This window comes from Nicotiana sylvestris, chromosome 7 (assembly GCF_000393655.2).
Source record: "Nicotiana sylvestris chromosome 7, ASM39365v2, whole genome shotgun sequence".
NCBI lineage: Eukaryota > Viridiplantae > Streptophyta > Magnoliopsida > Solanales > Solanaceae > Nicotiana > Nicotiana sylvestris.
This window is the reverse complement of record NC_091063.1, coordinates 107,952,001-107,966,206: the sequence shown is the minus strand read 5'-3', so window position 1 is coordinate 107,966,206 and position 14,206 is coordinate 107,952,001. Positions and strand designations below refer to the sequence as shown.

The following is a 14,206-nucleotide window of genomic DNA, read 5'->3' as shown; positions in this document are numbered from 1 at the left end:
ATAAATACATAATTTCCACCTACAAAAGGGTTAAAGAAGTGACTTTGTCTCCACATCTTCCTTGGTTTCAACAAACCAATATTGTACTGTATTTTTTTTCCAACATGAGCATTGGTGCAGACTGAAAAAACGAAAATCCAGTGTTTACGTCAAACAATATAAATTAATCATGATTAAGTAATACATTGATGTGAAAAATAGGTGATAGAACAAGCCAGAAATTTGACAAGATCTAAATTGGCTCCTTTTCGCCTTGCAAAGACAACATCACATTCAATGAGCAATCTAACACTATCAATTACTGAAAAGAGATTTTGGACACATTTATGATTAATAAGTTTGGACAAAGATACTGTAGAAATGTTAGTTTACAATTAGTTCTCACTTGTTTTGTTGGTTCAGTAACTCAATGAAGTAGTACACATTTGAAAGACAAAAACAAGGAGTAATAACTGTACATAGAGGTTAATTTCATAAACCTCAAATCTAGTAAATTACTGCACAAGCTCCAAAAGACTCGTCCTACTGGCTGTGTCTCGCCTTTCTCAAAGTTTTAATCATACCCTTTGCGATTTTCCAAAACCAGACAATATTCAGCAGTGCCAAAACAGGAGGTACAGTTAACAAGCTATAGAAGCCCAGTGGATAAACTTTCTTGATCTGAAGAACAAAGTGTAAGAATGTATCACTTCAAAAGAAATAGGGCTTAAAACAGTATACATTGTGCAAATAGGTATTTACCTGATCAAAATGGGCAAACATGTGATAGAAAAAGAAGAGAAACAAAACAATCCTTGCAACCTGAAAGCATCACATTAAAAACCTCGGTTATAAAAATTAAAGTTTAAAAGCTAGCATCAGAAGTTTCTTGGCGACAAAAGTTAACAATCAAAAGCAAAAAAAAGAACCAAGTCAAATGAGAATAAGAAATAATAATAATTCAAGATTTTGCTTTCTCAAACATACAGCTAACTTGACCTTTCCGTCTATTTTCATAAATTACTCGAGGAAAAAGTCAAAATTCTTGATTAAAAGATTCGTGATCCTATTAATCTTAACTTCAAAGAAAATACTTAGTATTATAGTAAGTTTGTAATATTGCTTAAAACCCAGGCAATCTCTTGTGGTTTCTGAAAATGAGGATATTTTGATCTATTGGTCACAAATATAATATTTTTGGATTTCCAACTACAAAAGTTGCTGAATTATTGTTTAAAAGAAGATAATCATATCAAACAAACAAAGTGCTTAACTAACATCCTTGTAACATAAACAAGGAACAAAAAACCTCAAGGCATGTACTACCCATTTGCAAGGTCCAGGACAGCATTGATCTTAAGAATTTTCAGCAACATAGACGCAAAACTAGTTGTTACACTTGAACAGAACATAATAGAAGCAAATGTTACAGATAGTTAGCCACACTTGTCTTGAGGACAAATCCAAAGTATCTTGTGCAAAATAATATTCCTCCACCAAAAAAAAAGAAAAACAATTTGCCAATTTATGAGCAAAGATGTATACGTAAATTCAAATTAATTTGTCCAAAATTGAATAGCCATCCCAGCTTAGCTTCATATAAGTAACATGCTATATCCACATAAATGCAAGAACAAAGACAGAAGAAAATGTATTCTCATACACCATACCAGCCAGCCAAAAAATAAAGCTACTCCATTGGAGACGTAGAGCTTAGAGTTCTTTTGACCAGCAACATCCAGGTACCTGCATGCACATATTGATGGAAGTCACTAATGTAGAATGTTTGGTTTAGAGAAGACAAGGAATGGAAGATGCCTATTGCTCTTACCATCTTAAATTGACAAAGGGAGTAGTACTCTCGGTAAAGAGTACCATAAAAATATATATCTGTGCTTGACCACTTAAAAGGGATTGAACAATTGCAAACATTGAGAGCCCGTGATGTAAGACCTGGAGGAGCAAATCAAGATTCAAAGGCAAAACATTGCTTCCTGATACTTACAGCCACCCCAAGCTATACGATATAATTATAGAAGAAAATACACTACTTCCTGATGCTTACATACTCCATTCCACCCAAGGCTGGGAAGTAATAGAAAATCATTGCCAAGTCTGCCAGAAAGTAGCCAGTGGAGATCTGTTTCACCATACAAATAACATTAGAGTTGAGAATAGAACATACATCCAGCATAATAATGCTAGAGTTGAATTAGATGATGGAGAACGAAGTAGTTCATATGCTATGAGAACCCTTAAAAAACCAAGACAACATTATCACATTTACGTCCTTCAGGGAAAGTAAAGCCGCAATTGTGTTACTACCCTAGGAAACTGAAAACAATAGGAATATGAATTAAGCATTTTGCTCTCCCAACGGTGTTAATAATCAAACTTGCCTAACATACTTCACAATTTGGATAAAACATTTGGTCAGCTAAAGTAATTGTTATTTAAGACGTCAAATCTGACTAACTAACAATATAGAGAAAACTTGGCAGCCATTTGAATCTGTAAGCTAAAAGAAAGCCAATGACAGAAGTATTGGCATTAATACCCCGAGTATGGTGTCTGAAAAAGCCGATGTTCTATTGATCATTAAGTCATCCGGAGCACCATCACGGAAAAGATCTGATTCAATCAAGAGATACAGAGAAGCAGCCGCTACAAGGAGCGCATGAAAAGTGGAAAATCCTCTGAAAAGAAGAGAGTCCTCAGTAAGACACTGACAACAACCAAGATACACAAGCTATATCACTAAAAATGGAAAAAAAATAAAAAATTCACATGAAAGGTAAGATTACTACCTGTTGTTCCATTCAAGTTTCTTTTTGTCATCAAGTTTAATATATCCATTGAAGAACAAAGGGCTTATAGTACCTGTTAATTGATAAACCTTCAACAAAAGAAATAACACCTTCAAAAGTAAGACGAAGAGCAATAACACATGCTAAAAGTTTGTTTCTGAACTACCATGACAAGAGAAACCTGAAAGCCAAAGAAGGCATACGAGTTCTAACTCTTGGCAGAGCTAAGGATACCATTCTAAGAATTGTATATTAAAGCCTCCTCTTTTTTCAATTAATAAGAAAAAAAGAAATATTATCCAGCGAATGCATTGTAAGAAGTACAGATATGTGGTGCGGACTCTCCAAAACAGTTGTCGCACCCGTGTCGGATCCTCCAAAAATACATTGTTTTTGGAGGATCCGACACACACCCATCGATATTTTCGAGGAGTCCGAGCAACATAGCCATTCGGTTATACTTTAGGGAATCCAAAACATTCAGCTAACCATCTACGCCTTCTATAGATTAAAATATTATACCAGAAAGCCAAAAGTTGCAAGCAAGAATGTTTACAAGTTTCAATATCAAGTAGGCCATATTTCACTTAACGCATCACTTTACACTTAAAAAGGGTCTAGAATCTAAGAGTCAAAAGGAGCAAAAATATGTGAATTTTAACATCAATAAATTCGAAATTTGCACACAATAAGAGCAAGTAATTGCCCAGTTTCACACCCCAAAAAAAAATATTTATGTGGCTCCAAATATAAGAAGAGACAAAAAAGAAACTCACAATTCTACACATGATGAGACCAGCAAAAACAGAAAAGAGCCAGTGTAATTCTTTACTTAGGGTAGCATGACCCGCTATGTTGATCAATCCAAGAGGCAACTGAATAACCAACATTTTTGCTACAATGAAAAACACGAAATATCAAAAACCCAAAACAGCAAATCATAAAAAAACTTCAATCTTGAAGGCAAAAGATTCAAAATACAAAAGCAAGATTGTAAAACCTGAAGTGTTGCGCTATGAGTAAAATGCTTAATACCCCCCTTTGCAGGATTTCAAAAGACATCCAAGAATGTTTCAACCCAAAAAAGAAAGAAAAAAAAGGACTGGATATTGAGATGGTGCGTAATGTTCAAACAAGTCAGAGAATTGACCAATGACCACGTCCTGATGGCTCAGAGAATTAATAATAATAAGAAAGGAAAGTTGATTTAGGAGTAAGAAATTGAATGAAAATTTAATGAGGGAGTTGGGGGGGCCATCCAATGACCAGAATTTGATGCTTTTCTCTTTGTGGCGTGGAAAGAGACAACTTTTGAAATTTGAGAGGACAGGAATGGGGTCCACGTCTATTCAGAGTTTTATCCCATTTGTACATCACATGAACCGGCAGCTCGTCGTTTTTTTTTTTTTTTTTTTTTTTGTAAAAATAGTATGAACTAGCCAGTTTTCGGATTGGTCATTTAAAAATAGCCAGTGTTTGTAAAGTTATTACAAAATAACCAATATTTTGGTGCAGCACGAAAAATTCTACCATAATATACTGAAAATCAGTGCACATGTGTATGAACTTTCAGCATATTATGCTGGAACTCCAACACGCGGAAAGTTCCAGTATAATATACTCCAGTATATTATGCTGGACCGGTATATTATACTGGAACTCCATTATAAGTATACTGGAACTCCAGTATAATATAATGGAATATTTTTCCGGATTTTGAACAGTATTTTTGTTCAAATTTATCTTTACATGAAAAGTGGCTAAATTTATATTACTTTTGAAACTGTGGCTACTTTTGAATGACCACTTGTAAACCTGGCTATTTTTTAATTTCTCCCTCATTTTTTAGCACACATTGCCACATCCACTAGTTTTCTTTCTTCTCTTTATTACAAAAATAAAAATGCTAAGAAGAAATGTCGTGTTAAAATTAGGAATGGCAGGTGGTGCGGGTGGTGCGGGTGCAGGGCGGATTCTGTCTGAACCCGCACAATTTAAGCCCACCCCGCCCTGCTTAGGATTTAAACCCACATTCACCCGCCCTGCACTCCACCCGGGTCCACCCGCCCCGCAAATTTTTAATAAATTTTTTTTCTTTTTCAGAAAGCTCGACTTAAATCTAATTTTTTTAACAAAATAATTAATTATATCCAAATTGTTCTCTCTCTTTCATTTACTTAGCTTTTTTGAAACAGCCTTTTTGCTTGTCATTGCTTTTCAGTGCACAATGTATCGACGGACAGAATTAAATATATAGTTTTTAGATTAGGAAGCAGAATTATCTTTGATAAGAATTGGGGCCAGATCAACCTAGGATAAAAGAACATCTTCATTGTATATACTAATTATTTTAACTTCTGAAGGGCTGATAGCAAATTAGCAATCGGACCAATTCAGATTCAAGTGCTAATTGGCTATTTAGCATTTACTTCATCTTTACGTATGTACTGATGGAAAAGCAGTTTTCCTCATTCTATAAAGCATTTTGAACATTTTATATCAACAAACTACAATAAGCCGCAAAACCAAAAAAAAAAAGATAAAAGAGAAACTAAAGACATTGTATCAACAAACTACAGTAAGCCACAAAATCTGAACAGTAAGGAATATACTCAACAAAATCTATCAAATTCAAATTACAAAATCACAAGAAATTGTATCAACAATCTATAGTAAGCCAACTTGAATCAAAAAGAAATTGTATTAACAAATGACATTCTCTTCCTCTTCAATCGACCAGTAAGCCAACTTGAATCTGGCTCTTCCTCTTTGTCAAGTAATGTTGGACATGAAACTTTGTTGAATTTTGAAGCCAAACCTAAAAAGAAACATATAGGGGTCGTTTGGTTGGAATACGATTTATACCGGTATAAGTTATATTAGGATAAGTTATGCTGGCATTGTTGTTTATTCATTGTTTGGTATGTTGTATTAAGAATGACAATTGCATAATTTCTAAGAAGAAGGTATAAGTTATACCGGTGCTAATTACCCCATCTTCTATAAGGTATAAGTTATCCCAGTATTAAAATTAACACCGGGATAACTTATACCTGATTTGCTAACCAAACAAAGTATTAAGGTGGTATTAAATTCTTATACCACCCTTATACCTTCTTATACCTCATACCAAACGACTCGATATAGTATTAAAATTGAAAATCACTATTAACATTACAAGTCATTGAAAAAATCACTTTCCATTTATTTCGTTCCATAACCAAGTGTGAGCACACATTAAAGCCTCCAAAGTAGCAGGATGAAGTCTACTACGATGCGGACTAATCAATCTCCCACTAGTACTAAATGCAAATTCTGAAGCAACGGTAGAGACATGAATGACTAAGAGATCACGAGCTATTTTTTGTAAAGTAAGAAATTTTAATCTATTTGTCTTCCACCAACTTAAAGTATCAAATGATGGTGTGCGGGGTAGCATATTTTCTTCTAAATAAGAATCCAATTCTGATATTGTGTTCATGTTCGAGCTACTAAACAAACCTATCAAAACTAGACAGTCGGTCACCCTCAACATGACCAACAACTTCACTTGAACTAGATGCTTGGGATGACTCGGCTCCTCTACTCTTATATTCTTGAAAGAGATCAACACAATAGCTTCGAACTTCTTGAATTTTATCTGAAGCAGTTTCTCTACCATAAATATGTGTAAGATAGAATTCTATCAACCTCATCTTATACTTCGGATCAAAGATAGCAGCTACACCCATCAAAATATGCACTTCATCCCAATATTTCTTAAATTTCAATACCATTGCTGATGCCATAGAGCTAATCAAAGGATTTAAACTTTTCACCAAGGCTTTCAATTCTAGCTTAATATCACAAACTTTAGAAAAAAATTGAATAGAAGTGGGATATTGAGTCCCTGAGAATTCTTCGGTGATATGGTAGAAAAGCTTTAATGTATCACAAACTTCTTCTGTTGCACTATATTGCCCTTCGGTTGGAAAACAACTAAAGTCATTTAAGCTCAACTTCATAAACACATCTTTGTATTCTAGGACTGTTCTCAATATTAGATATGTTGAGTTCCAACGAGTAGGACAATCATACTCTAACTTTTTGTTATAAGAAATATGTAGCAATCGTGCAACTTCTTCAAACGTTTCGATTCTGCCTGAAGACCCTATCCAATATAAGACACTGTCACGCACATTATTAATACTATCTTGCATCACCTTTAGTCCTTCTTGCACAATCAAATTCAAGATATGTGCGGCACAATGCACATGTAACATTCGACCCATCAACAATAAATTCCTTTTACAAAGTTTCTCATCTAGCAAGGTTTTCATCATAGCATTGTTTGTGCTACAATTATCAATTGTAATTGTTGAAGTTTTTCTTTCAAGATTCCCCTCTAACAAGCAATTAGGCAACGCACTACACAAAGTATCCTTATCATGTGGGCATGAACATAAATAAATTTAAGAATATGGCTTTGAACTCTCTATGAATCATCAATAAAATGTGTTGTAATATCCATGAACCCTTTTTTGGTGTTGTCCGAAGTCCACATATCAGTTGTTATTGCAATTTTACTTGTGAGTTTTTCCAATAACATAAAAGTTTTTGATTTCAAATTATCGAAAATCTTCAGTATATCATTCTTGATTGTGTTCCTAGACACCATTTTGAACAATGGTTGGAGACTAGCAACAAACTTCCTAAATCCTACATAATCAACAACGGACAATTGATACTCGTGCAAAATGATAGCATGAGCAAGTTCTTTGCGTGAAACATCTTGATCAAAATAGTGTTGTTGGCTACCATCACCCCCGGAACTACTTTCATTGTCCAAATTACTTGACTTTTTGCGACATCGACTACGGATATGATCTAACATGGACGATGTCCCATAATTTCTTGTTGATTTGATACAAGTATTACAATACTTACAAACACCAAAACGGACACGATTAATTATCATCGGTTTAAAAAGCTTCCATGCGTCAGAAATAAGTTTTCTTTTCCAGTTTCATCAATAACTTCAGTAGTAACTTCATCGACTTGCATAGGCAATTGACTCTCACTCTCTATAGGGAAAGTTCTACAAGATGAACCAACCGGTTTTTCTTCATTTTGAGACTCCATACTTTTCTACAAAAAATAAACTAAACTAATATTATGAGACATTTCTAAGTGCACATGGAAAGTGAAAAAAGAATCAATTAAGCATTTTATAACATAAACTATATATGCAGCCCCAAGCAGTTTATGACAGAAACATGGCACCAGCTTTAATTATACTTCAAAGGAGACAATCTATTGCTGGAGGATTTCGCCAAAGAAAGTTACTCTAAAAAAGATTGATATGTCATGAATCTTATAGAAAAGAATGTATCATTGCCAGGTTCTCTCACTCACACTCTTAGGTTCAGACCCACACTAGAATGACAGGTCCTATTCCATGCATATGCAAACATACTAAGACAGTTAAGCCTCATTAGACTCAGCAATGCCCAAGTCCCAACCTCTTTTTCCACATTTCATTTCTATTCATATTAGCATCAATCTTTTTTGGCAGAAGAAAATTGTCCATAAGCAACAAAATTCAGCATATATAGCTTCATATGTTCATGTTTAGACATAAGATATTATTACTATACCATGTCTTTTGTATCATTTCCAGCCTTTAAATTAAATTAAATGGGCTAAATGATTTTGCAAGTACCTTTTGTTGCAACATAGATTTTCCATCATCCAATACAAATATTGAACGTCATTTCTACATCAACGACCAAAAAACATTAATCTTTCCCCTAGGAAAACCAAAGCAATACTGATGCCCATAATGTGTTTGATAAAATTTCCCATAGGAAAACCTTCCTTACTGCTTTAGGAGATGACACCAATAACAGTACATTGCTACAAAGATATAATCGAAAATGCAAAGTTTTAAACCAAAATTAAATAGGAATTCCACAACAAAGATAAAGCCCAAGAACTTAATTCAAGAAATTAATTCAAGATTACTAGAACCGGAAAATAGAGCTATAGTGAGAAGTAGAATTCAGAGAGAAAAGAGGACTCAAAATCCTTGATAAACCACAAAATAATGACCTTCACTAATAATTGAAAGCTGCTATAAATTTTCTCTGATTATCAAGCGAGAGGAGTAAGGAGAGTCTGATTGTTTGAGAGAGATGAACCGTCAAGAGAGTGAGTCTGAGAGAGTGGTTGACTAGGTCAATAGAGTGAAATTGGGGCTAGGGTTTTAATATTTAGCCTTTTATGTCTGTTAGTTCAAAAAATTAAATCCCCCCCCGTGACCCCCCCCCCTCCCCGCGTAATTTTTTATTTAAAAATTGAACCTGCACCACCCTACTAACGTTCAAACCCTCCCCGCCCCGCCCCGCCATGCCCCGTATCCGCACCGTCCCATTGTCATCCCTAATTAAAATATTTACATAGTTTACTCAATAATATTTTTTTACATATTTTCCTATGAAAAAAAATCATGCTTGCATATGATGGGACGCATTGAAAATATAATTAAGTAAATAAAAGTATATTTTTTCTAACAACGACAACAATTTAAGATGAATGTCACACAATTCGACATAAATTAATTAATAGTATAAAATCTCTACACCATAATGAGTTTTCCAATCCAAGTAAAGTGAAATGTATCATTGTTTACCCGTAAAATAATATAGTTAAATTTGTTATGTGGTTTATAGGAAAATAAACTATTTTGATCCCAAAATGATAAATAAATAAAATATAAGACTTAGCGTTAAAATCAAAAGAAATAGCAAGCCTGGTTCCGGGAGCAAGGCTTCCAAAGACAGCGATAAGAATAGTACTAGACAAAAGATAAAGTTATATTATTCAGCTTGATAGTAAAATCTAGCATAAGTTTTGCCAGAGATTTAGTGTCTACAATGGTTGTTGAAGCTCCTATTTATAGTTGTACCTTGGGAACAAGATCCTAGGATCAAGCTCCTCTTAAATGACAATATTGGGGTCATTGATGAAATATGTAATGGCAGGCCATGAATGCCAAAATTCTCTGCAACGGCAGTGTATTTAATACTGAAGAATATTCTTCATTAAATATCATCCGATGACAAATATTCATTTGCCTCCGTTGATCGCGTTCCCTTTAGGATCTACCCGATACCAACCGAAGTTGTTATCCTCGGCCTTGGTTTCCACTCGCTTTATCTTCTGTTTGCCTCCGGTTCCACATGTCATGTAATCATTCGAGAATTTAATATAAACTAATTTTACCCTATACAGATAGTCCCCCTACTTTCTGGTGGCACATCTTTGTATAATCGGGAAGTTGGTAAAGATTCATTTCTTGGCGGAAAATTTTTTGAACCTTTATGAAAGGTTCTGACGCTCTATAAGATGCATGCCTCCTCACATTTAGTATCCCGAACACGTGTTACCCCACAATTTAGCAATATTTTCGCCATTTCTCGAGGTAATCATAACCACAATTTTAGCCGCCTATACCTTTACTTATACGGATCATTATTCTTATTTCATAAGCTTCCTTAACTTCTTTGCACTTACATTGGCTCTGCTTTTATCTCTCTTTGATCTCCTTCAAAAACTCTACCATCTTCTTATCATTATAGCTTCTTCTACTAATTCTTCCAAGAACTCTGGTCTTCTCTTCCATGGGGGCTCGAAGAGGAGCAAAGATAAATTAAAGAGGTTCATGTTGATGTTGATCCTCCCACGGTGAGCACCATCATACCTAAACATCTGAATATTGCCACAAATTTCGAAAAATGGTTCCCACTTCAAACCCTCGAACTTGAGATTTTGGTAAATACTCCTCTTCTATTTGCCCCTCCAGTATTCCTACTATGAAGGAGGACTATGACTGTCATGGCCTAAACATAAGTTCTCCCAATCTGGTGGAGCGAGTAACCTTCACTAACAAGGGTTTCACGTACGTTTACACGTACCCCTTTACTTTGGGTCCATTCTCATTGAGCAGGATATCAAGTCTGCTTTGCACAAGTAGGCCGCTCTGTGTGGCGAATGGTGGCTAGTAAACAATGGCTATGCTTGGAAACGAAGGAGCCCCTCACCTTGGCTCATATGATGAACCTCTACTTCCCCAAAATCTTCCGTAGGGGAGTAATAAACTTCAGGAGCATGGCCACCATGCTTTCCTTACCAGCATGGATGACGACAATGACCGTGGATAGATTGAGCGACTTGTTGTCATTGCTACCAGAGATATCATACCCGCCAGAACTCTATCTTTCCCCGAATCCTGGAATCGTTCACGTAAGTTCAAAATTTACCTCTTTCTCTAAAAAAGATTGTCCCATGTCATTGTTAGCCTTTTTTCTTTCGTTATTTCAGCTACTCGATGGTCAACAACAAAGGGTTGAAAGGCTGGACCGATGGGTTCAAAAGATTTTGAACATCACTACGCCAGAGAACCACTAATGGAAGGAGTTGGCCCCCAAGTACGAATGGAGGGCCAATAACCACAGTAAACTGACTCTTCCTTCATTCCAACTTTGTACATAAGAAAACTTGCTAATCCTACCTTTTTGTTTGATTCATATCTCCCATAGGGTTCTATTTCCTGCCCCGAGGAGGATGTTTTGATCGATCCTGCAAAGGCTGTGAGGTTGTTGCAGGAGGCTCTCACCCGGATTTGCTTCCGATGCAGGTGCTTCTTCTCGTAGTCCTCGGCTAGAGAACAAGCAACCAAAAAGGCAACATTCTTCCTCTACCGGGGGTAAAAATAAGAAAGTAAAGAAGTTCACGACCGAGCTAGCCACAACCAATATAGTCTTTAACGATGATGGGGAAGCCAGTGATGAAGAGGCTTCCCTTCAAAGGAGACACAAATCTTTACCAGCTCAACAGAATGCTCAATCTAGAGAGCTTAGAACCCCAATCAAGGGCGATGTCCGAGCACTCTAGGGAGAATTTGACGTAGTGAAGAATGTTGATTCTCTCTTTCCGGTCCCAGCTGCTGCTTCCGGTACTATGAGGTCGAGTACCGGGTCTCTTCTACCTTCAGTTGGTGAGCAACCAATAAATAGCACTACCTCTGCTGCAGTTGCTTTTCAACCTACAACACCATCTAATTTATCTCCTCCGCTGGATGTAGACGCCCGAGAGGAGGATATCCCTCCTCCATAGTCCCCTGACCATGGGAATTTGGGGCACAACTATTCACCCCCTTCTGTAGATCCTCAAAGTAGGATGAGTGTCTCTCTCTTGGTTTCAAAAGAGTGACATCTGCTATCCAGGCTGATGGACCTCATCAATTACTTAAAGTCCCTGGCTTCAGAGCAAGATAAGAAGAAAATACACTCTCTTTCAGGGGAGTGTATGTTAAATAATGCCATGCATAATGCAGCAACAATATTGTACTTGTTCTTTTTACTGCTTCTTTCTATTCATCTGTTACAACAAGGTTTCTGACTTTGATATTTATTTTACAAGCCAACTTCTTCGCTTCCAAGGGCCTTTAGAGATTGATCCTTGAAAAATAAGGATTAAATGTCAGAGCAGGATCAACTATTGGCCGAGAGGAACTAACTGGTCGTACGCCTCACAGTGTTAGAAGCGAAGGTTATGAAGCGGCTGAGCCTGAGGCCTGATTGCAATAGAGTGAGTAGGATGTGATGGCTCACAACCAAGAAGCTACTTAGCTTCACACACAACTTCAGGATGCAAAGGCTAAGTGGGTTGAATCTCAAGATGTTGCTCTTGCTGCTACCAAGCATGAGTCTACCTCCATCGAATGAGCAAATAATTTGTAGGCAGCTTTGAACTCCAAAGTTAAAGAGGCTACTGTTGCCGAGGAGAAGCGGGCCCAGATTGAAAGTATGTATAGGAATATCATTGATCAAAATAAGGTTTGCATAACCACAATCCGTGATCTCGATCTTAGCCTTAGAGCTATGAGATCCGAGCGGGATGGCCTATTGACCGAGGTTGATAGGCTTAAAGCAAAACTTCAGCACCAAGGGGATTCCCTCATTATTGAAAACACATACTCTATGTACCATATGAGGAGGAATACCTTGGAAGAGGCCAAAGCGGGAGTTATTGATATCAACGATGAGATTGCCAAGGCCCTAACGCTGGAGTTAACTACTCTAGAACGTCTTCCAGCTCAGCCTGATGCAAATAACTCTACTAGTACTAGTTTTGAGTTTTCGGGAACCGAGGAGGAACTTGAAGAGAATCATGATGAAGGCCAAGATCCTGTGCCATCGTCAGATCCGCCCACTTCTCTCGGGGGCATAGATGCCTCTCTCCCTCCAAGTTCCAGAGGCAACGAAGTTTAGCCTTTTTGCTTTCTTTTCTTTTGCTATTTTCTTTTTGTATTTTTGTACTTATGTCTGTTGGCATATATAAATAAAAAGGACCTTTTGTTAAGTATTGTGCAAAGTTCATTTCTTTTTTTGTCGAATTAAGTAAGACTTCATGTGTGTTTTCTTCCGATAGCTTTTGGGTTCTGGGAATAAACTCTTCCGGAACCAACCCTTTACTATGAGGGTTGCATAAGAGAGAGCCCTCTTATGTTTACGGTGATCTTGAAGAGGACTTCCCCCATTTATTTTGGCACTAGCATTTGAAGTTTTTAGTAAACTTTCAAATGATAAAATCAATTTATTGTTTGGACAAGAAACAAGATAAAAATAAAAGGACTTCATTTTATTCCTTCTATCTTCAAAAGTACATAGGCATTCATTTGCTGAAAGAAAAAAATTGCCAATACATGTGGCTAATTTGTACAAATTATTTTTATGGGGCTAGCTGTGTAGTCCCTGGTCCCAATGAGATATTATTGTTGAGTCCGAAACCTTTTTAATCATTTTTTTTGACAAAAAATACTTTTGTACTACTTTAAAAAAAAGTTACATAAATGAGTAAAACGCAGTATTATACTGCGAATTACGTTGACGGAAATTTTGCCGTTAAAGTGATTCGCAGTATAGTACTGCATTTTACTTAATTTTTTTTTTGTAAATCGCAGTACTATACTGCGTTTTACTAAGATATATTTGTAAAACGCAGTATAATAATGCGTTTACATTAAATAATTGCGTACCAATAATGAACTGACATAACAATAATTCAATGCATAAAACGTAGTATTGTACTGCGTTTTACATAGAAAAATTCTACACCCCAACGTCGGACTTGCCTTATTTAAAGGCGTTTCAATTTTATAAAAATTCATTCAATACTTTATTTCAAACTTACGTTCATACTTCTCTCTTCTTCTTATCAATTATTTTTTTACAATGTCTGAAGTGGCAAAAATAAGGGTTTCACTATATTGGGGGGGGGGGTGAGGTTGTGTTGGAGAATAACTCTGTGAGTTATAGCTCACCTCCACAATGTCATGTTAAATTGCCGCTTACTATGGAGTACGATAAATTGGTATC

The 14,206-nt window shown here is 36.2% G+C and overlaps 3 protein-coding genes across 3 annotated transcripts; 1 reads left to right on the top strand and 2 right to left on the bottom strand.

Annotated features, from left to right (window-relative positions):
• Window positions 1-298: 298 nt before the first annotated feature.
• LOC104246465 (uncharacterized) lies at window positions 299-3,990 on the bottom strand. Its single transcript, XM_009802275.2, has 9 exons — window positions 3,787-3,990; window positions 3,563-3,681; window positions 2,787-2,875; window positions 2,537-2,675; window positions 2,045-2,119; window positions 1,811-1,932; window positions 1,650-1,725; window positions 742-801; window positions 299-660 (listed from the first exon to the last, which is right to left on the bottom strand). The coding sequence occupies exons 2-9, from the start codon at window positions 3,674-3,676 to the stop codon at window positions 523-525; spliced, it is 813 nt and encodes a 270-aa protein (XP_009800577.1). The 5' UTR covers window positions 3,677-3,681; window positions 3,787-3,990; the 3' UTR covers window positions 299-522.
• A 2,287-nt stretch (window positions 3,991-6,277) lies between these two features.
• On the bottom strand, window positions 6,278-7,105 carry LOC138873589 (zinc finger BED domain-containing protein RICESLEEPER 2-like). Its single transcript, XM_070152061.1, has one exon. The coding sequence runs from the start codon at window positions 7,103-7,105 to the stop codon at window positions 6,278-6,280; it is 828 nt and encodes a 275-aa protein (XP_070008162.1).
• A 3,868-nt stretch (window positions 7,106-10,973) lies between these two features.
• On the top strand, window positions 10,974-13,099 carry LOC138873588 (uncharacterized protein C713.09-like). Its single transcript, XM_070152060.1, has 4 exons — window positions 10,974-11,069; window positions 11,148-11,157; window positions 11,464-11,705; window positions 12,569-13,099. The coding sequence occupies exons 1-4, from the start codon at window positions 10,974-10,976 to the stop codon at window positions 13,097-13,099; spliced, it is 879 nt and encodes a 292-aa protein (XP_070008161.1).
• The last annotated feature ends 1,107 nt before the right edge of the window (window positions 13,100-14,206 follow it).

What these genes read in the sequence shown, in the direction of transcription:
- LOC104246465 (XM_009802275.2), bottom strand. Translation starts at nt 3,676, where the DNA reads ATGTTGGTTATTCAGTTGCCTCTTGGATTGATCAACATAGCGGGTCAT. An exon ending in CCCTTTGTCAATTTAAGATG is followed by an intron (nt 1,726 to 1,810) that starts GTAAGAGCAATA and finishes ATGTGCATGCAG; the next exon opens with GTACCTGGATGTTGCTGGTC. An exon ending in TGTTTGCCCATTTTGATCAG is followed by an intron (nt 661 to 741) that starts GTAAATACCTAT and finishes TTTGTTCTTCAG; the next exon opens with ATCAAGAAAGTTTATCCACT.
- LOC138873589 (XM_070152061.1), bottom strand. Translation starts at nt 7,105, where the DNA reads ATGAAAACCTTGCTAGATGAGAAACTTTGTAAAAGGAATTTATTGTTG.
- LOC138873588 (XM_070152060.1), top strand. Translation starts at nt 10,974, where the DNA reads ATGACCGTGGATAGATTGAGCGACTTGTTGTCATTGCTACCAGAGATA. An exon ending in GAACCCCAATCAAGGGCGAT is followed by an intron (nt 11,706 to 12,568) that starts GTCCGAGCACTC and finishes AATAATTTGTAG; the next exon opens with GCAGCTTTGAACTCCAAAGT.